The 25,533-nt window shown below is 40.3% G+C and overlaps 1 protein-coding gene across 1 annotated transcript in view; it reads left to right on the top strand.

Annotated features, from left to right (window-relative positions):
• The window catches only part of NUCB2 (nucleobindin 2), a 29,268-nt gene that overhangs the window by 322 nt on the left and 3,413 nt on the right, over positions 1–25,533 (top strand). Inside the window, exons 2-12 of the mRNA XM_035120265.3 lie at positions 8,585–8,728; positions 9,593–9,700; positions 11,316–11,442; positions 15,298–15,401; positions 18,222–18,407; positions 19,033–19,123; positions 21,253–21,311; positions 21,981–22,073; positions 22,727–22,816; positions 24,335–24,505; positions 25,123–25,204. Of these exons, the coding sequence (XP_034976156.1) occupies positions 8,585–8,728; positions 9,593–9,700; positions 11,316–11,442; positions 15,298–15,401; positions 18,222–18,407; positions 19,033–19,123; positions 21,253–21,311; positions 21,981–22,073; positions 22,727–22,816; positions 24,335–24,505; positions 25,123–25,204 (1,255 nt within the window). The remainder of the gene's footprint in view (positions 1–8,584; positions 8,729–9,592; positions 9,701–11,315; positions 11,443–15,297; positions 15,402–18,221; positions 18,408–19,032; positions 19,124–21,252; positions 21,312–21,980; positions 22,074–22,726; positions 22,817–24,334; positions 24,506–25,122; positions 25,205–25,533) is intronic.

Raw genomic sequence — 25,533 nt, 5'->3', positions numbered from 1 at the left:
GGGATGGTGCACTTGCTTAGACCCCTCCCTGGGTGATGAGCTGAATGGACAGGTGTCACTCTTAAGTTTCTTCTTTGCCCAACAGGTTATTCTGGCAGCACATTTTAAGCCGTGGGCAGGGTGGGAGTCTGATGGATTTATTGGCTTTTAAACTAAGGGGCTGTCAAATTGGATGGTGGTGAGCCATGGCTATTGTTGGCCCTGCAGAGCTTGCCACCTTCTGAGAAAGTGTGATTGCCAAGGTCGGAGAAGTGTAGAATTGGTTAAATTGATGGAGAGGAGCTGGTCCAAGGGGTTAGCTGCACCTGGGATACTCATGCTAGCTAGCACATGTAGTCAAAGTTCCCTTTTGAATGACAGAATTCACTCCTGTTACTTTGTGATGACATCAGTTCACCTGGGGGAAAAGAAGTGGGCTTTTAGAAAGTCAGAAGTATGCCCAGTTTAACTCTTCTTAACTCATCAATGGGATGGAGTGATAAAGGCTTTATGTGAGGAACTCTTTTCCTCAAATATACAATGCAGCAAAAAGTTGTGTGTGTGTGTACTTGTTGGGGTACAAAAGTATTTGAAGTATAATCAAGTGCTTTCTGTTTTACTTCTTGAGATGGGCATGGTAGGACCACAATCTATGAGTAAGCTCTCCAATTATTGCACATTTAAGCCTGTCTTATGCTGAATGTTTGTATGTTTCAGATCCTTGTATTTTATTTTTTTATGCAAGGTGTCCTTAATATGTCAGCTACATCAAAGTTAATGTGTGTGTGGGAAATTATACTTAAGTTAATCTGTGGGTAAGCAGAGTCAGCTCCTTGATGTAGGCATGTGAGTTGTTTCCTTTAAATGGTAGAATATTGCCACTTTATTTTATTGTGCTATCAGAACAATGATTGTTTAGTTCTTTAAAAACACTGTGAAATAACATGGTTCTAGCAATGAATGAAAGCAGGGACCTGTTGCTGATTCATCATAGCCCTTGATATGTGTAAAAAAGAGGGTGGGGGAAGTGTGCAGGGAAGCAAGCTTTCTTTACATTCACAATTTCTTTTGGCTGAAGTGGTTTTAATGCATTCAGGGCTTCATGTTTTCAGATAAGATGGATATCATTAGTCCTGGCTAGGTCCCTTGTGCAAGATGTTCTCAATGGGTGCCATTCCTGAGTGTGCCTACCTCCTCACTGGTGTCCCAACTAACGATTAACTTGCTTTCTCCTTCTGGTCTCAGTCTGTATATCTGCCCAGAGGCAGAGAGTTGTTCTTTCTTGTCACTTTTGCTACTGCTTGAATACTTGGAGAAGACAGGTGAGCAGGTAGTGACAGCAGGAAGGAGCAGCAGAGCCAGGAGATGTTGGGAATTGATTGTGGGCCTGCTGCAAGGGTGTGGTTCTCCGCAGATGACAAATAATGCCTACCTCTGACACTCGTTTCACATGTCACTATTAGTACCTGTGGTCCACCCCTGGCTTCTCAGAAGATTTTGAAAGAGGACTTCAGTGATTGTGGCTTTTATACTGTGACAATTATTTCAGCATAATCATATTACCTGATTTTATCTACATTGTTCAATTCAATAAGATATTTATTTGAAAATGAGGAACGGTTTTCATATTAAGTACAGTTTTGTCAACACCCTGAATTTAGCAAGGTAATTCATTTCACATGGGTGGGAATCTTTTTTTCCATTTTTGATTGGCCAGCTGCTCCACATAGAGCAAGGGCAAATTCATCCATTTGAAGATTTTCTTGTTGCATTCTTACCCTTCTGCCTTGCAGGAAACTTGTAAAACGACAAATAACCATATGGGAAGTGTAGTAAGGCTGACTGTTCCTCGTCCTCCTCTGATAAGGACTCTCCCGGCTCAGAAGACAAACTCCCAAGTTCTGTGCTGGCCCTTCAGGGTGTGCAAACTCCATTTAAAGCCAGTTGCACACCTCCATTCAGATGAACAGACTTCCCAGCACACAGTACAGCTAATCTCTAACCATTTGCTATGCTGGCTGGAACTGTTGGGATTTCGAGTTGAACAATATCTGGAAGGCCACAGGTTCCCCATTCCTGATGTAATGGATTGGTGGTGGTGTTAAACAAATTATTCGGAACACCTTTGCTTTGGTGCCAGAAATTTATGAGATGCTAAATAGAACCACATTTTGTTAACTTACTTGTCTTGCATGAAACAAGTTGGTTGATACAGCTGAACATGGTTTAAGAGTGCCCCTTAGAAGGAATTTTGGGCTTCATAAAAAATGTATTTTGCACCTGGAGGTTTTCCTCATTCCTGTGATTGGTGCCTTCCTTTTTGTTTTGCTTTTCTTTTAAAAAGGTTATAGAAAATAATAATATATTGGCATGTATTATTGGAAATACTGTATCCAAAAGTTGAGAAGGGAAAAAATGAGAGCATTTCCTCCCTGAATATATATGCAATGTGTCTCTTCCTTCAAATCCCTCATTACACCCTTTCTTGGGTGGCCTTGGCTTACCCCCTTAATCCTCATGCCATTAATCCTCATTTCCAACTGTGACCAGTTTTAAGAAGGTGTAACTGCATTTGGTTACATTCATCCCTTCCTGCTCTTGTCTCTCTGTTGCATTTTCCATTGCATCCTCTGTGGACTCAGGAATAGTGATGGTGCTGTATAAAATAATTATTAAATGTCTGAGGAAGCATGATGCAGTAGATAAACCCCCCCCATACACTTAGCCATGAAGCTTACTGACAGACTTGGCCCAGTCACTATTATTTTAAAGCGTTTCTCCTTCGTTTGCTCTTTAAAAACTTCCAGTGTAGGTTATGTTGAGGATAAAATGAGGATGAGAGAAGAAAAACCACATAAGTTGTATTGAGCTCACTGGAGAAAATACAACATCAAAGTGTTGGAAGTACATCAAAACTAATACCATGTTCAGTTAAATTCGAGGTACAACCACAGACCACATTTTGACTGTTTAATGTTGAAACTGTGGAGAATGGCTTTAGCAAGATCTTCCTTCTTTTTTGAGGTTTGCATCACTTTCTTAGCAGGGTATAATTAACCTGAAGAAAGAGGTATGAGCTGAAATATTTTCAAAGTATTCAAATATTTGAAATCCATTGAAACAGGAAGATTTGTTCAGTTTTGACAAGAAGGGATGTTTTTAAAACCACTACCAAAGATTAGGTTTGGGTTAAACTGAGAAAGAACACCTGCGTACTGTATTTAGTTCAGTAGATGAATATTATTCCTAGAGGGGTGCAGAATCTTTCCCTTTTTCACACTTTTAAAAGAAAAGTGAGCAGTTGTTTATCAATGATTTTTTAAGAATGGGATATAGGATTAAAAGATCCAACTTTGAATCAGGTTACCCAAAAGACTAACTTTCCCTTTATTTCCTGGTAAGGGCATTGAGATAATCAAATAGAATCAAGTCAGTCTTGCCCGAGTCTTAATAATTATCAGCTTATGGTGATGTGGAGGAAGGTTTTTCACTGATGTTACAAAGCATGCTCCCTGTTGAAAGAAGAGATGCCTTATCAGTATTGGTGTTTGCCAGCTTCTGAATACCTGGTTACCCAGGCATTCTCTTGATCTGAGCCTCCGACTTCCATTGCTATGTTGTTTAATTGGAATTATTTTATTGTATATTTTCATTGTGGATATAAAAGGGTGGTATTCAACAAAGTAGTTGGGTGCTTGTTTACATTTATTTATTATTTTATGTATCACCTTCCACAATAAGTTCCAAGGTGATTTACAGCCATACAATAAAAGCAACAAAAATAGGTTTAAAAACAATACAGAAAACATAAGTTGTAAAGAAATGTGATGTATTCCAAATACACACTCTGCTTCTTTGGTTAGTTATGACTTACATAACCTTGAAGGAATATATCCAGGATAGCTTTTCTACAAGTTCCAACTTGTACAGAAGAAAAAAAGAGGAGTGGGGAGGCTGAGTATTTTTTTTACAATCCAGCCTCCTTTGGAAATTATAGTCAGTAATGTCTCAAAAAGAAAAAAAGAGTTTGCTGGCTTCTTAAAACTAACGAATTTATTACAACATTAAATATGGCACAAGACTGTTCAGTATTTTTTGCTGCAAGAGACTAATATGGCTATCCCTCTGGAAACCAAAATCAGGAGGTGGGGGTGGGGGTGGGAGGCACATAGATTGTAATGACGTGTCATCTTAAAGCAGGCTGACTATAGATTAGAGTTGAAAAGATATTGTCTTCTGCTGACAGATCTCAAGAGAACTACATTGCTCCAGCCATCCCAGTTCAACCAGTATAGAAAAAAAGAGGGCGAGGCCAGATGGGGTTGAGGCTCAGGAAAATATGGCTGTTGCAGATGCTAAATTAGCTAGGAAGCCAGTAAAGGGATTTAAGGAGAAAGGTCATATGATCTATGAGGGAATTCCTGTTTGGCCAGTCAGTTAATTTGTGTTCAGATGAGCTATAGAGAAGAAGGGGACGACAGAGGACGAGATGGTTGGACAGTGTTCTCAAAGCTATCAACATGAGTCTGACCAAACTGCGGGAGGCAGTGGAAGACAGGAGTGCTCTGGTCCATGGGGTCACGAAGAGTCGGACATGACTAAACAACAATGAGCTATAGAGCCAGCTAGTGTGATCAAAAGCTCTTAAGTGTAACTTTCCCAAATTTTCCAAATCATGAAATGGCTTTTCAGCATCATACATGTAAGGCAATGTGAAAATTCTGCCTTTGTGTTGATGGCACATACCGTATGAATGGGCTGTAAACCGCCCTGAGACTTCCGGGTGTCAGACGGTAAATAATTTCAAGGTTAGGTTAAATTCACAGTGCAATCTTATGTGTATTGACTTCCTCCTAAATTCCCATTTTTGGTTAGAGCCACTAAGGACAAGGGGCTGGGCTCAAAAGTGCCAAGATAAGCTTAGGGTTTATAATCTTCAAATGGAGAACTCTTAGCCCACGTGAGCTTAGAAATTGGATTTTTGATCAGGATGCCAACCAAGACAGACAGAGCATCCATCATTGCCCCCCATTACTCTACTTCGTACCCCTAAATTAAGACCAATTACTCAAGGCCCCGTTACCTTGAGACTCTGACCTTCCCACAACTACGCTGGGCCTTTGTAGAAATAAGATTCCAACAGATGCCCTCAGCATATTTAAAGGGGAGATATAGGGGAATTCCCCATATGGATTGCAAATGTATGGATGCAATCAGGTAGAGGACATTACACACTATTTGCTGATTTGCCCCCTGTATACAATGCCCAGAGGAAAATTTATATCGCCAATTCTTAAGTGGCTTCCAGGTTGATCCACACAGGAAGTGACAGTTGAACTCCTATCAGATAAACATCTATACATTATACACCAGGTAGCCAAATTTGTGCTGGCAGCCAAGAAGCTCCATTCCAACTATGTGAACACACTTTAATCTTAACTGTTAATATTGTGAATTTCTTCTATGTTGTAAACTGTTACAGGTTACATTGTATGGTTTTAGATGAAAGTTTTCCTTATATTCTCTGTCATCCATTGTAAAGGCCTTTGGGTATATACAATAAAATTGACTGACTGGCCTAAATTCCCATTTAGGATTTTAGGATAGGCTTATGTTTTCTGGGAAATCTGAGAGGCTTTCGGAAGCTGTAGAATTCCCCCAGGCAGGGCAATACAAACATACATGGTTCCGAGTCCATAGTTAATATTTGTTATGCTGATGTGTGTATCTATGAATTTAAATCGGCATGCTTTCTTTTTGCTCACCGTCATCATTGAATCTATGAATTTTGCATTGACTGGAGTCACTACCCTTATATTGCATTCTACGTCAGAGCTGTGACTCACAGCTATACCTGTCTCTGTTCAAAATCTGACTCATTCCATAGTTCTTGAATGGGGTGTGCTGATAATCTAAGGACATGCCACTTTGCATTTGATAATATGTTTGCCATGCTACTATAGCTTGCTACTACAGAAAGTGAATTTATGCATGGTCACAAAACGGGCTGTGACTGCTTATTGTATCATATCATAAATGAAACAGTGGGATGTCCCTAAATATCTGTTGATGTCAGAGCAAAAGCCCCAGTGAAGGGTCCTTTTTAATCCCCAGTCCTGATAAATGTTTTGCTGCTGTTACTAGCTCATTGACTATCCCACTTTGCACCTAGCCTGCAAAGAGACATGAATTCAAGTGTAGCTGAATCACAGGCTACTGAGATTTTTATCTCCTGCAGTCCCAAAGAATGGTGTAAGAGTTCTGATTTCTCAGATATGAACCTTTGAGTCCATTGTTCCCTAGTGTTTTCTTTGTTCTGCCTTTTCTGCTACTATGGATGCTGAATACTGGCATTGTAATTGCTCGTGTGCACCAGTGGTAGCAGCAAAAGCAGGATAGCTCAGTTGGTTAGAGGGTTAGAGGTTGATAATGGCAAGGTTTCAGGTTCGACCCCTGTATGGGGCAGCTGCATATTCCAGTATCCTGGGGGCTGGACTGGATGATCCTCAGGGTCCCAACTCTACAATTCTGTGATGGTGCTAGACAGTGGCTGGGGTGATGAACCGCTTTGGGATTCGTTCTTTAAAATACAAAATAGTATTGAAATGAAATTAGTTATAAGAATAATTTTAGTCAAAAAGTTGGGTGTGGTGACCATAACCTGGGTTTAAGGTGCCAATTGGCAATTAGCTTATATATCTGAGTTTCTAGCACTAGGTGCTGGTCCCTGGTTACTGGAGGGTGAAGTTCCACCATGCAGTGTTATTTTTTTTAAAAAAATGCCTAGGGGTACTCTCATTTTCCTACTCATATTGAAATACTGTCCCTTAATGAGGCCAAACTTAGATTCACAAAATGTTTAGGGGTATGTGTACCCCTGCAACCCCCCCCCCCGAAAAAAGCACTGCCTCCATGTAAGTGGTTTCTTTTATCTTATCAATACTTCTGATTAGAATCATTAATATTTACGTATACTGGGTCAGTTGATCCACTTACCTGCCACATACCTTTAGTAGAGGCCACAGCTTTAAAAAAAGTTGCCATGCCAAGTGAGAGCTAGAAATTAATATACCCCAGTGGGTTGGTTTGGTTAAAACTCTAATGCAGCCATAGTGAACAAAGCTTCCCAAGACAGACAGTACTGAAAACAACACACAGTTGTGACAGCACAGTTGGTTCTAGTGAGATGATGTTGTGGTACAGCTTGACCCAAGTACGTCTTCGACCACTCAGCATTTGCTTAGGACTGATTGTACTGCCAAGACGATATCACAAAACATACTGGTGTTACAAAGGCTTGTTTTATTGGAAATGTTTCAAGGCATTATTATAATAACAAATGAAGCTGTGAAATATGGAAGGAAATATTTAGAATAAGCAATAATATTTTTATTAGTGTCTGCAAACCAGTAGTTCATATTTGGTACAAAGCTGTCCTGGTATATTAGCTCGAGAGACTGCTTTTTGTCAATATGAGACAAAACAACAACAGATAAACTTTATCTTTTGCTATTGCTGTTTCTCATGTGTGCTCTTCCAAGGTTTGAAAGTTCCAACCCCTGATTTGTTTTTCCCTTGGAAAAACAATTAAGTCAGGGACTAAATTGTAGTAGTAGTAGGATCAGTAATAATTGGACCCACAGTTTGGTTAAGCGAACATGCTTGGATTTCATAGATTTATTTCAACTGAAGTGTGGTCTGGCTCCTGTAGGTTACTCAGGTTGCTTCTGCAGCTCAACCTCCAAAATTTGTTATGCCATCACTGGATTTGGGGGAAATGGTATCAGTTCTCCATTTGTAAAAAGGGAGTAAGCAATGTTGTTGTGAAAATGAATAGAAGGATGGTAAAGGTAAAGGTAAAGGGACCCCTGACCATTAGGTCCAGTCGTGACCGACTCTGGGGTTGCGCGCTCATCTCGCATTATTGGCCGAGGGAGCCGGCGTATAGCTTCCAGGTCATGTGGCCAGCATGACAAAGCCACTTCTGGCGAACCAGAGCAGCACATGGAAACGCCAATTACCTTCCCGCTGTAGCGGTTCCTATTTATCTACTTGCATTTTGATGTGCTTTCAAACTGCTAGGTTGGCAGGAGCTGGGACCAAGCAACGGGAGCTCACTCCGTCACAGGGATTCGAACCGCCGACCTTCTGATCAGCAAGCCCTAGGCTCAGTGGTTTAGCCCACAGTGTGGTACCGTACTATAAAAATGGTATGAGGATAGTACAGAAAATGATGGCAGATGTTAAGATGCCACTACCAGACACTTTGCACATGGTCTTACATGTTCATCTCTTGCATTATTAGCCAGAAATGTATAAACTTGTGTTCATAGTTAGTACCAGTCCTGAACTGTGTTCATACTGCTTACTAATGCTAACACCTCAGTTTTAGCCCACTTCCGATGTTGCAGCTTGAATTCACGAGAGTGCAACTATAAATCACTCCTGTCATCCCAAAAGGTGTTATACTTTAGCCTCTTTTATGTTGACAAGGCATGCCTCTGGGATTCCACATGCTTCTGATGTGATTGCTTTTGCCATGGGAACAATCCTGGATAAAGAGGGTTACATGCTTAGAAAAAAATACTTTGCTGTTTTATTTCAGATAAGATGGAAAGCTGTTTTCTTACAACAGTGTCTTTTGCTCCTGACCTATCTTGCTATTGTGCTGGAAGCAGTGCCTATAGACATAGACAAGACAAAGGTAAAAGCAGAAGAACAAGTAGAGAATGCAAAAATAGATAATCCGGTAAGTGAAATAAATACCTTGTAATGGTATCAATGTCATAAGTATATATTACCATTACCCCTGAACTGATGGAATATTATTTCTGAATTTAAAATATTGATACTGTTCAGGGCCATCTGTGGCACTCAGGGTCTGAATTTAGGTCTTCTTCTTTTTGTTAGCTTTGTGAAAATATTGTAGAGAGGAAAAATTAGAGTGAGGAAATGAACTAACCAGACAATTTTGCCTCTCAGAGAAAGCAGCTTGCATTCAAACCACTTTATCCAGTGTTTGGAATAGGAAATTTCTCAGCAGAGAAAAGAAATCCTCCATTAAAAAAAGAGAGATAAACCATATGATATTGGAAAAGGAGTTAATATTTCTGTACTGGAACACCAGACACCAAATATTATTTGGGCTCAACTTGGCTAATTTTTAGCCAAGAAACCATGGGGATCCAGTGATTTACCTCCCCATATCTCATTTAGTTTGAGACCTAAAATTAACTGGGTTCTTAAAGCTAAAAGAAAAACAAAGGAAGGAAAGCTATAGAGACAATATCACACATATCTTATTTACTGTATTCCCTTATAACCTCTGTTGTCTTTCTCTTCTGTACTACTGAGTCCTCCTTATAAACAGCATTTCTAAAGAGCTCAGTTAAATCCACAGAAGTTGCAGTTCCCCAAATAATGTGTATTTATAGCTGCTTCATGTGATTTATCTTCACCACTAGATAAAACAACATGGACACTGATAGTTAGGTCTTAGAATCACAGCTGGGCTAAAGATCACACCTAATTTAGTCTGAAACATCTCTATAGAAAGAGAAATGCTTTTCCTCCCTGGTCCTCTTTCACTAAATTGATATTCATTTTCCTGAAGGATACTGGGCTTTATTACGATGTGTACCTCAGGCAAGTGATAGATGTCCTGGAGACAGACAAACATTTCAGAGAGAAGCTCCAGACAGCCGACATAGAGGCAATAAAGGTATGTAGTTTTAACTGTGTAAGCATACAGCTTGTATGGAAAAATAAGAGAGAAATAAGAGTACAGTGGTACCTCGGTTTTCGAACGCCTCTGTAGCCAAACGTTTCAGAACTCGAATGCATAAAACCTGGAAGTAAGTGCCTCGGTTTTCGAACACACCTTGGAAGTCGAACAGGAAACGCACCTTCTGTTTTGAGTTTTCTGTATTGAGGCTTGGGTTTTGAGGCTTCTGCTTTCGGTTTTCGAACGTTTCGGAACTTGAACGGACTTCCGGAACGGATTATGTTTGAAAACCGAGGTACCACTGTACTCTGGTTTGTCATTTATAAGGGGGCTAGACAGATTCATGGAGGATAAGACCATCAATAGCTACGGGATCCAGTGTTAGAGAGTGAGTATGCTTCTGAGAATTAGCTGCTGGGAATTACAAGCAGGGAGAGTGCTATTGTGCTCAAGCTCTGCTTGTGGGCTTCTCATAGGTATCTCCCTGGCCACTATGAGACCAGGATGTTGGGCTAGATGAGCCTTTGGTCTGCTCCAGCTGGGCTCCTCTTATATTCTGATAGGAGCCAGTGTGCCATACAGGTGACATGGAGTTTGTTCTCAAAGCCAGCAGACCTGATGGGATACCTGCCGGTCTTCAAAGTGGGTGGAATTGAACTTAGACAGCAACTTCACAAGCTCATCAAAAAAGTCTGGGGGAGAGAGGAGATGCCTAAATTATTGGTCTCTTTTTTAAAAAAGGTGATAAAACGGATTGCTGAAACGATCGAGGCATCTTTTTATTAGCTGTGGCCATCAAAATTCTTGCAAGGATCTTAGCAAACCATCTCCTAACAATATCTGAGGCTACCCTTCCTGAATCCCAAAATGGTTTTCGACCTTCTAGAGGGACCTTGGACATGATTTTCACCGCTCGACAGCTTCAAGAAAAATGCAGAGGTCAAAACCAACCCCTGTATCCCCTGTATATGGTGTTCATTGACCTGACTAAGGCCTTTGACACTGTAAATCGTAATGCCCTGTGGACTGTCCTTCTGAAATTGGCTGCCCAGATAAATTTGTGAACATCCTCCAGCTCCTTCATGATAATATGATAGCAACAATTGCAGATAGCAATGGTTCTCAAAGTGAACCATTCACAGTGGGATCAGGTGTTAAACAGGATTGTGTTATCTAGCTGCTCTTTGATTGTGTGGGAGCACCAGTGTGTGGAGGTTTCTGTGCAGGACTTCCTCCTTTCTTTAGATAAGGGAAGTACTGCTTATCTATCTCAGCTTCATGCATTGTGTTCCCCCACCCCTAAGTGAAAAAGGAAGGCCTTCTAAGCATAAGACCTCTCTGTCAGCAACATAGTGCTCACACAAATTTGGACTAAAAATTGGATTGGATCCTTAACTGGCTTACTGTACTCATTTATTATATATGGAACCTGTGAATATTAGACTTTGGGTTCTGTTTCCATTATAAAAGCAGGTAATATGTCCTTCCAGTTGCAACATGTCAGTTGTGAAATGCTTCATCGTCTTCTCTCTGTTAAGAACCTAGTAGAACCTAGTTACCTTCTAAAAAGAATTAACTGACTACCTTTATCAATTGCTTGCTTTATTGACAGAGTGGAAAGTTAAGCAAAGAACTAGATTTAGTTAGCCATCATGTGAGAACAAGGCTGGATGAACTGAAAAGACAAGAGGTTGCAAGATTAAGGATGTTAATTAAAGCCAAGATTGATTCATTTCAAGGTAAGAACACAAAGCAAAAATGTTTCATTTGCCTGTCTTGTTTACAACAGTAGCAGAGATTAATAAAAAATAGAATGGTGTAAGAGCTTTGGTGTTTCCTTTCATCTCATTACACAGTCCTTTCCTGTTTGGAAATCTAGGAGAACAAGACAGACCAGTTCTGAGGAAACAACAGACACACATTTGGGATAATGGTTCAAGAAAAAAGACAACTATAGGAGTTCCATTTTGATATTGTCAAATACTTTTGTAGCTTCTTCATTAATTTCTCTTGAGCTTTGCAAGTTTTACTTTTCTCACTGAGGATTAGCAACATACTTAACTGGAATATAAACACTAATGTATTGATGAACTGCAAAGTACTATCTGATCGGACCACCTGTTTAGAAAGGTTTTTTGAAAACAAAGTATAGCTCAACGGCTGCCAGTTTGCAGGGTTATGAGAATACAGAGCAAAAACAAAATAAGTCAATACTACCCCTGTAATACTTATATTATGAAAATGAAGTAGCATCGTGTTCCTAATTTTTGTGTGGAAGTTAAACACTTAACATCATTTTTCCAAAATGCTTAAATTGCAGATTGCATTGCAATGAATTCATTGAAACAAGGTTAATTAATCCATGGACTAGCAGGTATTTCTAATATGCATAGCAGAACTGTGAGAATTATCTTTTAAGCTGAATGTTGTTTTATGGTTTATGGGCCTAATCAAGCTCAACTGGGCCCATGATATTGTTTTGGGCAAACTATGCCACCCTTTGCTGGGCCTGACTTCATATATGATGTGGGCAGGGTTTTTTTTCCAGCCGGAGGTGGCCGGAACTCAGTTCTACTATCTGCCATTCTAAGAGAACGAGGGAGGCATTTATGGTGATTTACAGCAGCTCTTTTTCTAGAAAAATAGTACTGGATGTAGGGTACAGGGAAGTTCCTACTGCAGCTTTAAACTTCAAGCTGTGGCTAAAAGGAAGAAGAATCGGAATTGATTTCTTAAGTGCCCTTCTGATTCTTCCTTAGCTTCAAAGAGTCAACCCTTTTTCAATTGGCACCTTATCTTGCCACCCTGCACTTTCTTTTTGATGCAAAGGAAGAATCAGGACTATTTCCTTTGAAATTATGTCTCCTGACAACATGGTGATGCCAGTTGATTGACTGGTAGATGGCGCTGCCTACCTATCAAAGTGACCCACAATGGGAGGAGAACTCAGCATCTGGCGCATTGGCCGTATCATGTGTCGCAGTAAAACTTGATTAGAAAAATCACACCTTTTATTGGCAATATCTTGAAAAATGTCTAAAGGAAATAAAACATAGATTTCAGAAAACCAGTAGATATTATGTCCTGTATGATAAAATACATATTCTTCAAAGTACCATGTGTAGTTATCATAATGCAGGTGCAATACTTATCAAAACAGTGACACTTAATAAACACACACACAATTCGTGCAAAATCATTTTTCTGTTGCCGCTGTCCTTGTTTTCAGGTGTAGTATGTAGAAATAGGAAGGAGAAAAAGTTTTGCAATGTGAAATATGGATATATGGATGACTGGCCTGTTCTCTACAGCATTTGAAATGCTTACATTTCAATCAGCAGTAAATGGTGCTTCAGGGGAATAGAGTGTAAGGCCAGGCTTTATGAAGATGGATTATCTAGTTCATGAAACAGTTTTCATTCTTCTCTAAAGCAGTTAGGGCCAGTTCACATGATTATCCATTACAGATTCCCCACCCCCCACCCCTTGACCTGCTTTCACTGTGTTCATGGCAGAAAGATAATCTGAATTGTTGCACACCAGAGCAAATCACAATTCTGCTCAGCAAGCATTAGGAAGGTTTGGGATGGGGGGAAAGGGAGAGTTTAAAAGAAATGCTTCTGCTCTTAACTCCACACACAGCTGGTCTTACCTTGCTGGGTCTTGTTTAATGAAATATTGCTTCTTTTTAAAAAAGTTCACTGTTTAAGAAGAGAAGAAGAGTTTGGGTTTGATATCCTGCTTTATCACTACCCGAAGGAGTCTCAAAGCGGCTAACAATCTCCTTTCCCCTCCTCCCCCACAACAAGCACTCTGTGAGGTGGGTGAGGCTGAGAGACTTCAGAGAAGTGTGACTAGCCCAAGGTCACCCAGCAGCTGCATGGAGACGTGAACCCGGTTCCCCAGATTACGAGTCTACCGCTTTTAACCACTACATCTCAAAGCAGACTTTCATACAGCAAAATTATTTGGGCAGTGAGAGGAATATTAGTAATAATTTTCCTGGTTAGCGGTTGCTGCAGTTAGTGATATTTAAAACTTTCTTTGCTGAGAGCCATTTCATAGAATTGTAGAGCTGGAAGGGACCATGAGGGTCATCTAGTACAACTCCTTCAATACAAGAATCTTTTGCCAAACGTGGAGCTTGAACCCACAACCCTGAGATTAAGAGTCTGTTGCTCTACTGACTGAGATGCCAATATAGAGGGGGAAATGTGCAAACACATCTGTAGATGTATACACAGTGGGGGGGGGGCATCTAGTTGTGTCCATTCTTGAGTAGAATAGACTTCTGCACACATGGCGGGACTTCCCATTCCTCTACACCACCATCCCGCCCCCCTGTCCCCTACATAACCCAAAATCTGCATTGGGGCAGCAGGGATAGAAAAGGAAGGGAAAGTCTTGCTGGGCAAGTGGAAATCCACTACCTGGGACATTATCCCACCTTTGTACGTATGTGCATATGATGCGTATCTGCCTATGATGATCAACATGAGGGTTGTATGCAAAGAAAGACAGAAGTCTTTATTTGTAAGAATTGTGTCACATTTCAGAAAGCCATTGGATCTCCCCCCACCCCATCATTTCACACCCAAGCTGTACTCCCTCCAATCTTGCCAAATATAAAACTGAATTAATTTAGAATCCAAAGCCTTCAGTGCTGGTGCAAACATAATATTACTCTGTCTTTTACCCACATGTTTCTCCTGCAGCCTTCCTCATTTGTGTGGATTCCCCCTCTCCTCTCTTATACTGCAGAGCATCTTAACTAGTGTTTGAAGATGGTTTAACAAAAAAGCCTAGTCCATTTAGCAGGAAATAGCCAGAACATAATATAGTTAAGGGAGAAAGGAAGATGCTAGTGAAGGCACTACAGATTATCACAGCCTGCTTCTGGATTTCCCAACTCTGTTAATTGGGGAACAGTATATCTGCACCTCACCCATTATACTGGCCTTTACTTCTTCAGAATACTAGTCATTGTTAGGCGGCTCAAGCAGGCTAACACTTTTTTCTTTTCCAAATGACACTCCCCATCCCATGGCTTTTGTAACTGCTGAGCATGCTCAGTCCTCACTGATTCCCCCCCCCCCCCGGATTCCCCCCATTACTTTTTATTTTAAGTTAAATACCTCTTAATTTTACTTCAGAAATTCTATACTTTTGTGTCCCTGGAGTATGTGGAAATTGCCACCTTATTTGTAGGTTAGTTGAGTGCCAATCTGCTTAGCTGCCAAACTAACACCTAATCATCCACATTTGCTATTAGAGGAAAGGATGGATATTGGAACTGGTTTAAGTGCAGAATAGTTGTAGTGTATGTCTGCTATAGTATGCATTTTAGTTTCTGCCTATTAAAATTGTAGTGTAATCTCTCAACGGTTTGACAGTTGTGTCCTTTAGAGTGTCAATATTCATTTTACTTTGGCTAAAGCTCATCCTTGAGATGCTCTTGAGGGCTGTAGCATATAAATGTGATTTTAAAATACATGTTTCTTCCCTCATGCAATGCCAGGAAATTTAACCTGTTATCCGATATATATTGATACATGTAGTTAAATCATTTCTGTCTTTGTACGGGTTGTTTTTAGATTCTGGCATAGACCACCAGTTCCTTCTCAAACAATTTGAGCATCTGAACCACGACAACCCTCACACTTTTGAAGCTAAAGATTTAGACATGCTAATCAAAGCTGTAAGTGTTGAGCAAATATTTTCCAGATGCTTGCTTGCTGCTACTGCTGTATTTTTCTTTAATGGAATCCACCTTTTCTCCCTTCCCCTGCCTCCATTTTGAATAACTTTCATAGTTACCTCAAGAGTCATAGTCTGAGAATCCCATTTGGCTCCGTAATGTAATATTGTGCCACAGGAGACATTTCTGTGCATTTGAAAACAGTCTGCTCATTTTTCTCATAGTGCCTCATGCGACTTGCATCCCCAAGCCAATATAAGCAATCTTTGAAGGTTTTTACAGAGCCTTTAAACTGAGCGCTCTTTTGACCTTTGCCAGCTAATACTGGCAAATTTTCTTCTCTGATTCCTTTAGCTATTTTATGTAAGTGTATTTGTATGTCTATGTACCAAAGGATTTTAACTACTGGTAGTTTTGCGTTGATTAGTCACCTGTATTTTAACTAGTTAACTGCTTTAGGTTTAGACTGATTTGCATTTTGCCAAAACCTGAAGATAGGTTCTTTTGAAGTAGCAAAGAATAAATGAAACTTGCAAATAAATAAACAAAAGCTGCAACACCATCTTCAGAAAGGGCATTTTTCATTCTCTCTTTTGTCCACATTAAACTTGATGGAATCAAAACAGGCTCAAAATATAAGCAGGTGTTTCCTAACATGATCATAATTGGTCTCCATAGATCAAAAGCAGGGATGGAGAACCTGTGACTCTCCAGATGTTATTGGACTGCAGCTCCAATGAGTAACAGTTGGAGAGACCACCGGGTCCCCATTCCTGAGCTAATGAATCAGCCAATTAAAGCTGATTGCTCTGTTTTTGAAATTGAAAAGTATGTTTAGATTTGCAATCCATCCTCTACTGAAGGCTTGGGGAGGGTAACAGTATTGCAGACACAAAAACACCAAATAGGCCCCTTTGCTTAACTAAATAATTGGGAAGGACAACTGTCAGAGGCGGGAAAGCCTTACAGATACAGTGGTACTTTGGGTTATGAACTTAATTCGTTCCGGACGTCTGTTCTTAACCCGAAACCGTTCTTAACCTGAGGCGCGCTTTCGCTAATGGGGTCTCTTGGTGCTGCTGTGCCACCGGCACACGATTTCCGTTCTCATCCTGGGGCAAAGTTCTCAACTTGAGGTAACTCTTCCAGGTTAGTGGAGTTTGTAACCTGAAGCGTTTGTAACCCGAAGCGTTTGTAACCCGAGGTACCACTGTAAATACTTATTAATGTTATAGTACTTTAGAGTGTTCAAAGAGTGGCAAATAAGTCATCTTCGTATTTGCTAGCAACAACCCTTTAAAAATAACTAGTACCACATTATCATCATGAAGTTGCAGATGGCAAGGCTGAGACTTGAGCATAGTGAATTCTTAGCTCCCCCTTGTGAGTTCTTAGCTGAGTGAAATTTCCACCGGGAGACTTTGTGACTCATTGTTAGCACACTTTCCTTAAGAAAATAGAGAATTGAGGAAATGGGACTGAGTTTGCTCTTGAAGAATGACTGTGAGAACCACTGTAGAAAAATGGACAGAAGCATAATCAGAATGGCACTACTGGCATAGTCAGCTGCATTTTCAGGTTATGCTAAACCATAGTTTAGTTGTACAACATTAACAACTAGGAATGTGTGGCGTTGCTACGTATGATGAATGCGTGCCGTCGCTACATAGGACACGTGTGGTGTTGCTACATACAGCGCATATGTGTGACACCATGCATGCGTTGTATGTAGTGGTTTGCTGTTGGCTGCAGTGGCGATGGAGGGATCCCACCGCCGTCCGTATGGCGCTTGAGCGGCACCGGCAGCAAACCACTATGCACAGCGCATGTATGGCGTCACTATGTACAGCGCATGCGTGTGACACCGTGCATGCGTTGTATGTAGTGGTTTGCCACTGGTGCTGCTTGAATGCCATACAGACGGTGGCGGGATCCTCTGCTCGTGGCTGCAGCCGCGAACGGAGGATCTCCCACATGCGGCTGCGGCAGTTCAGCAGCTGCTCGCGCCGTCGCGCCTGGGGCAGCAGGGTGAGCACCCTGCTGGGTGCCTTCTTGCCACACCCCCAGACATGGCACCCGGGGCGCACCACCATCACCCCTTCCCCCTTGTGACGCCACTGGCTCCGGTGTGCTGTAGTACCCACCCAGTCAGGATCAGCTTGTCCAACTCTGAGCACTAGATGTGGCCAGGAAGCCACCAGAGACTCCCAGCTTTGCAGGGGCCCACTCAAATGTCAAGGGGAAAAGGCAAAACTAATACCTTCCTCATTCATGTAGTGGTGGCAGTTCATTTCAAAAAAGAATGTGTTGGGCAGCTTAGCTCCCTGCCCTCAGCTAAAGGCAGTGCCTGGTCGATGGTACTGGTGGTCAGGGTCAGATGGAAAGGGAAGAGGGCAAAGGCTGAGTGATAACTTTGAAGTTTTATTTCTCTTTGGCTATATCTTTACATTTCGGGTTAGGGGCACACTAGTTGACTGTTGTACAAGGGGCCCACAAAATTGGGGAATCACCTTTGAGAATCTGCCTCTCTTATAATTTTAGCATTGCTTAACTCCCTGGATTTTCTGTGTTGCATATCTTATTGTTTGAGTTGTGCTTACGTCAAAATTGATGTAGCTCTTCAATGGTTAGTGACAGATTTTAAACCACTTTGTGTACGCTTTCCTTTCATAAGTAAATTGGAAGGAAAGTGTGTGCTGTTCAGCATGACCTCAGACCCACTGCTAGGACACACACAAAGCTTGGATAAAAGGAGTATTTGGTGCTTCATATTGCAGTGGTCAAAAAACACCGTATTCTTAATTGATTTTTAATTTGTAGGCCACAAGTGACTTAGAAAACTATGACAAGACTCGTCATGAGGAGTTTAAGAAATATGAGATGATGAAAGAACATGAAAGAAGAGAATATTTAAAAACACTGGATGAAGAAAAGAGACGACAAGAGGAATCTAAGTATGAAGAACTGAAGAAAAAGCACAGTGATCACCCCAAAGTAAACCATCCTGTAAGCACACAGTTTGTGTCTACCATATAGTGAAGGTCTATTCAGGCATTATGCATTAAAAGGAGAATAAATAAAAGCAGTGGGGTATTCTTTATAGATCTAAATAAATTTAGATTGGTTATTGAACTGGCAGGTTGTTGCTGACTTTAATAAGATGATTTTATACGCTTCCTTTCCAGCCATTTCTTATTTAATCAACATTTATGAGAAGAGATTGAGATCTGTGCTTCCTTTGAAAACTTTTCTAATACATGTTTGAGCTGCTGCTTCCATGACAACTTTTTCTATGGGAAATGGAACCTGACAAAGTTCTACCTACCCTTACGTTATGCCCATCTGTTAATAAGAGTGGCATTGTAGAATGATCCAAATTGTTCTTGACCATGTGTAATGTATTGTTTCATTTTTGTTATCCCCTCTGCTGACAATTTAGGAATTCCTACTGAAGATGTTGACATTAATGGATGATAGATCTGTGCTTTTCAGTGTGTGTGGAGGGGGAGGGGAAATAACTAGATTTTGAAGCTTTTCTTAGAAAGGTAATATGGATTTATTTGGCACAATGTGGTTGCAAGAAATGTCTATCTAATCATTTGCATTATTGCTTTTTGTGATCAACTTACAGGGAAGTAAAGACCAGTTGAAAGAGGTGTGGGAGGAGGCAGATGGACTGGACCCCAATGATTTCGATCCAAAGACTTTTTTCAAGTTGCATGGTAAGGAGCATAATTTTTTTCCTGTAAAGAATGAAGCAACTTGAGTGATACTCTTGGGATTGCCTTCTCTGGAGCAATACCTTCATCATGTGACAACAAAGAATCTTAAATAAATTAACATCTGTAGTAGGATAAAATCCCATTATGCAGATCAGGGCTGAGGTGATACAATTTATCAGACAGTTGAGTTCTAATTCAGCATTTTCACAATGAGTGTCCCTTTTGTACTGGAGTTTATTTACATATGTATAGATCCTTGTAACACAACAGTTTCAATAATTGGTGGGCTTGTTGCACTTATTTTCATTCTGGCACTATTTACCTCAACAGTCTGGAGTCCATACTGAGGAAGAAAATAATAATGTTTTGAAGAAGGAATACAACTTAGATTCATTTTCAGCTTGCTTTGTATTTTTTAAAACTCATGGCAATCACCCTTTCAAGGACTTGAAAACTACATGACCTACTGGACAGATTGCTCAGTCTTTTGAAGGCTCTTTAAAGTTGCAATAAGCAGAATTTCCAAAACTGCTAAAGAATTGATATTCAGATCTGGGCAAATGGGCTAGAGCTTATAAAGCTATGCTCTGCAAATAAAACCCTCTTTTGCTGTTATTGTTAGGAAGTAAGTCTGGACAGGGTTGTCCCAGCTGCCCTCCAGCCACTGGGACTAAAGACGCTGCAAAATATCAAGAAATGGGACTAAGATAAGCCCGCCTCATTTCTGTTCTCTATTTGTTCTGCTATTACACCCTAGAGTTGCACAATGACTGTGTGTGGCAAAGTGACTTTATCAACATTATGGTGTTGTGACAAATGTGCAGGGCTGGACAGATCTGAAGCAGATACATATAAAGAATAGTATATGAGACAGATAGTTAATTCCTTTCTAAGTTAAATAGCACCAACAATTTCTAAACAGCAGTTAGGCACTGAAATCTTACAAAGGTCATGGATGTTCACACCCTTGTTTAACAGGCCCTTGCTTCAAAAGTTAATTATTAAAAGTCAAGCTGCCATAATTTCATACAGATAAACATGATTCAATATGGGTGTGGCTAAGTGGGATCTTATCAAGGGGAGAAGGGTAAAGAGAGGCAATGTATGAATTTTGAATCTATTCAAGGGCTATTTATGTATTATGATTTTATTTTGAGCTATGTTTTGGTTTCCAATTTCATTATAAGAGAGTGGAAGCCCGAAGAGGAGAATTGTCAACGCCTCTAGGTTTTCTTTGCTAATAGAACATAAAACCAAATAGTCAACAGCAACACTGGTCAGTAGCTAAATAGAAAAATAAATGTGCTGTGCTAAAATATTTTGTTAGATATACAGTAGATGTTAATCAAGTTGGGATTGTAGCATGCTAAAAGTCAATTAGACCTGGTGTGCATGAGTGTGCTATGTGATGAACTTACCCTAGTAGGAAATATTTTGGTTTCCACCTGTATGAAAAAGGGTTAATACATCTCCTACCTTGAGTGACAGCACATGATTATGGGGGCGGGGTTATGGACATTCTAGAAGGAGGGAACTGCAGTTAATGACAGTTGAGAGGGAAGAAGAGGGATGAGGGAGTGAGAGAGATATAGTGGGAAAATGGGGAGTAGAGTGTTAGAGAGGGATGCAGGAGCTGTATTAACAAGTCTGTGTTATATGAAAAGAAGATATGTGCTTTTAAGAACCAGAGAAATTCATGTTTATAAGTTAAATAATAAAGTTAAATGTGCTTAAACGTTCACTGACTCGGCAGTGTCTCTGTACCTTCAGAGGTGTGACAAAGAGGCGAGAACAAAGCTTTCCTGTGGAGAAGGAAACTTTGCTTTTTTTCCTGTCATACAAAGGGCTGGTTAGCGAAGCCAGAGGAGCCACATTGTTGCCTAAGGGAGAGGCACATTGTAGCAGTAGGGATCCATGTGAGGGAGACCCCACTGGTGGCAATAGGTTTCGAACGCAGTGCCTGAGGTACCCCAGAGACAAGTCCAACTTGGACACTGGAGGTTTTTCTCCTGTTTGTAGAGAAGCACAGGGAGAGCCTCTGTTGTTAAAGCAGAGGGGTGGGAAACTGGGAATCCCTCACATGCTAATGCTTCCGTGTTCTATATTTATATGTATTATACTTTTTATAGATGTCAATAATGATCATTTTCTGGATGAGCAGGAGTTAGAAGCCCTGTTTACTAAAGAGGTATGTGATGCACATTACATGGAAACTCTTCCTTACAATTGGTTGATATACGGGCTTCTGTCTATATAAAAATGGCAGCACTGGTAATATTTATGTATCCATCAAAGATGTGCTAAAGGCTAAATATTTGTTTAACAAAACAAAACAAAACCCAGGTCAGTTATTCAAGGAAAAACAATATATTCTGGAGCAGGGAGCAGTACCAGATAGTTACTTTCAACACTTTGAAAGTCCATAGCTAAAACCTATAGATGCAAGGGCAAAACATAAAAACTTTATACCAGGAACTGATGCCATTGATTTCATATTCAGGCTGGGACTAGCTACCTGGCATGCATACTTCCAGTGTCTAGGCATAGAAATGCAAGGAGGTTTTACATTTCTCTACGTACAGAGTGGACCAATGCCCAAATGTCTTGGTAAGTTCAAAATTTGGAAAGTTGATATACTGGTCCAGTCTGAAGAGGATAAGCCAAAAGAATTCAATTCAATTCAAACTGATTATATACCAATATGTATTGTATATTGGCATAAAAAGCAGTAATTTCTTGATTTGAAAACAGAAGCCAACTCTGTTTGACATATTTATATAGTTAAGCAATAACAGGGATGGATAATCTGTTTCAAGCACATTCCTTAAGTTCAGTGATGTATTTGCTTCTGTTTTAGCTAGAGAAAGTGTATGATCCCAAAAATGAAGAAGACGACATGGTAGAAATGGAAGAAGAGAGGCTACGAATGAGAGAACATGTCATGAATGAGGTGAGGCCAAAACATCACTCTTTTATAAATAATTGTAGTAGGGAAAACCCTGCTGTTACCACATTCATTTCAATGAATGATATATATATATATATGTGGACATTTCACACCCTAGTGTCTCTATATCCCTGGTCTGTTCCAGGCAGCTGCTGGTGGGAATCTGAAATTCTCACATAAGGATGGTGACAGTCACAGTGACAAGCAATTCTAAAATGTTATCACTAGGACGGCAGTGTCCCTTGTGGTGGGCACTAATGCATTCTGACCCTTAGACATTAAAAAAAATAGGACTGGAGGAAATACACACAGTTGCTTGGTAACATTTTATAGTATTTTCAGTGAGGAACCCAAGCTTGTGAAGAACTCTCAAGAATAATTAACTGTGGACCTTAATTAGGACCTTTGAACACATTGGGACTTACTTCTGAGTAAACATGCATTGGATTATGCTGTGAGTGAGTGTGCGGGGGGGGGGGAATTCATTTGGCCACACCGAAGACTTTGTTTTCAGTCATCATTTCCCCCTCAGAATAATGCAGTGCCTGTGCTGTAACATTAAAATACTGTATGCTGATTAATCTTTTGAAAAGCTGGATGCAAATGCAAGTTTGATGACCTAAAGTGTGCTTATCCACTTGTACCTCTTATAAAAGGTTGACATCAACAAGGACCGGTTAGTGACTTTGGAAGAATTCTTGAGAGCTACAGAGAAAAAGGAGTTTTTGGAGCCAGAAAGCTGGGAGGTAATCCTGCCATTTTTAAAGTAGAACATGCTGCAACCACCATCCCTGACTAGGCTTGCCAGACTCAATAGTGGACAAGACTTCTGTGCCTTTAATTGCCCTGCTCTCTTTTGAGTCTGGAAACCTTAAAGAGAAACCAGCAGACCCTTTGTTTAATTTCCAAGCAAAGGGTCTGCCGGTTTCTCTTTAAGGTTTCCAGACTCAAAAGAGAGCAGGGCAATTAAAGGCACAGAAGTCCTGTCCACTATTGAGTCTGGCAACCCTATCCCTGACCCAAACCACAAGTAGCCAGTTTGCCTCAAGCCTTCGATTCTCTTCCCCCCTTCTTTGTTGTATTTATCTGTGTTTAATTATTAGCAACTTTATCAAAATAAAATCTGAACAGTGAGTCCAAGGACACTGTGCACAAGCTGCTTTATGGGACAATCTTAATGTTTGTGCAGGCATTTGAAATAGAATAAGCACAGGCATTTTGACTGCAGTATTCTTTGAACAGAGCAGTCAGTGATTTATATGGGAAATATAGAGAAAGAATTGTGTTATCTTTTTTATAAAGTCAGGTTTATGCCATTTCTTCCCAGATCCTGAAAGAAACGGAGAACTGTTAAGTGCTGTAACGCTGTCATGTATGCTTGGAAGCTGTCTTCCTTACAGTAATATCTCTATAAGCACAGAAGGAGTTCTCTTTGGCAAACAAGATTCTGTTGCACTTCACATTAAATGAGAAAGAGTGTGGGGAAAGCCCAGCAGCATAGAGCAGATAATTGCTCTGTTACCACAAATACAATCTATATGCATAAGCAGATTTCCATTCTTATTATTTATTAAACTTGTTAGTCGCTTTATCTTGCTCAAGGCAACCCAAACCAACACACAAACAAACAAACAAAAAACCCCACATAAATACAAGTGAGGGGGGGACTTTCTGGACCAAAGTTTGTGTATGTAGGAAGGTGGGGATGAAGAGGAGCAGAGGAAAACATACAAAAAATGTGGGCATACTGCTCCTGCATTGTGTGTGTACTGTTGAGCAAATGATCACTTCTTGAAAGTCTGATGTTGTCAACCATCTTTAAGAAGCACAGATCTTTCTATACAGGAGAGTGTCTTCTGCTGGCAGGAGGTCCTGTGTGGACCCTCTTGTGGGGAAAAGCTATGTAATGCTGCAGGCTGATGATTTTCCTTATCAGTCCAATAGGCAGGTTGACTGCCCTTAGTCTTTTCAAAGTCAAGTTGCTGTCAAGGTGTGTGAATTGTGCATGGACAAAGATCAGGAACTTGTTAGAAAAAGAGAGGGGCACTCTTGAGGAACCTTGCTATTTCCCCCCCTTCTGGTAAGAATTTAACTAGTGTAAAATGCTTCTCTTTATCAAAACTTCGGATCATCATCAAAAATATTGTATCTTGCACACATATTTCAAAAGGTGGGTCTATAGAAAAATTTATGAATTGCTTCTTATTTTTTTCAACATTGAACCTTCTCTGAGGGGTTTGCATTTTATTCTTATTGTTGTTAAGACCCTGGACCAACAACAGGTCTTCACTGAAGATGATCTGAAGGAATTTGAAAGTCACATTTCCCAGCAAGAAGATGAACTGAACAAGCAAGCTCTAGAACTTCAGAAAAGGAAAGAAGAACTACAGAGGCAACATGACCACCTTCAAGCTCAGAGACAAGAACTCCAGCAGGTACCAGCTGAATAGCTGCAAATTTCCTTTGGTTATAGAAATGGAATTCATTGTATTTATTGTTTAGTAAGAACAGAACAAATTATCATATCTTGTTCTGAAAGTATACTGTCTTTGGAATGCATGTTAGCTGGGTCTGCTGCTCAGACATACCAGACCTCGAAAGGTTGGAGTGATCTTTTAGGTATTGTGGTCCCAAGCTGCATAGGGCTTTATACACCAGTACCTGTACCGATAGCAGCACCTTAAAAATAGCTTGGTCGCTAATTGGCAGCAAGTGCAATTTATTTTTTTAGCAGCAGTATAACGTGATGGTGATATTCTGTGTTAAAGAACTGTAAAGTTGCTTCATTTTGCACAGTACTGAACTAGATTATTGGATTTGGGACGACTGTATTTTGTTCCAGAGAAAAGAAGAATCCATGCAAAGCTGAGTTTATTTAAGAAGGCATTTTGTTGCAGACATTACTGTGATACACAAGAACTGTATGGATGTTCATATTCAAAGATATAAACATACGGCATATGTAACTTTATTGCATGAAATTAACACTCTGATACACCTTCGATTACCTATTTTCCATTTCATTCCACATACACTTGTAACTGCCCAACAGGCTGTCCAGCAAATGGAACAGAAGAAGTTACAGCAAGGACATCCTGCTTCGGGACCAGGTGGAGAACTGAAATTCCAGCCACGTATGTAAATTATTCTCTTTCTCTCTCACACAGACATATTATTGATGATGGTGTTCATTATTTGTGAGAGAAACTATTCATGCCCACAGTGCAATACAGAACCAAACTTATAGCTTGGCACTTAATATTCTGTTGCAAATAAGAGAAGGAGCCTGCCAACCCATTAGATTGGAATGTAACATGTTTGAACACTTGGATGCCTGAAACTGAACCCCTACTCATATACTTTCCTTGCCAGATAATTCAAATGAAAGAATCTATCATGTTTTACTGTTAAATCGGGGCACCTTTCATACAAGCTCCAAATATATCTCTTAGCAGCTGTACAT

This window comes from Zootoca vivipara, chromosome 1, assembly GCF_965207765.1.
Source record: "Zootoca vivipara chromosome 1, rZooViv2.hap1.1, whole genome shotgun sequence".
NCBI classification, from domain to species: domain Eukaryota; kingdom Metazoa; phylum Chordata; class Lepidosauria; order Squamata; family Lacertidae; genus Zootoca; species Zootoca vivipara.
Note: the sequence above shows the minus strand (reverse complement) of the source record. Positions and strands in the feature narration are given on the sequence as shown.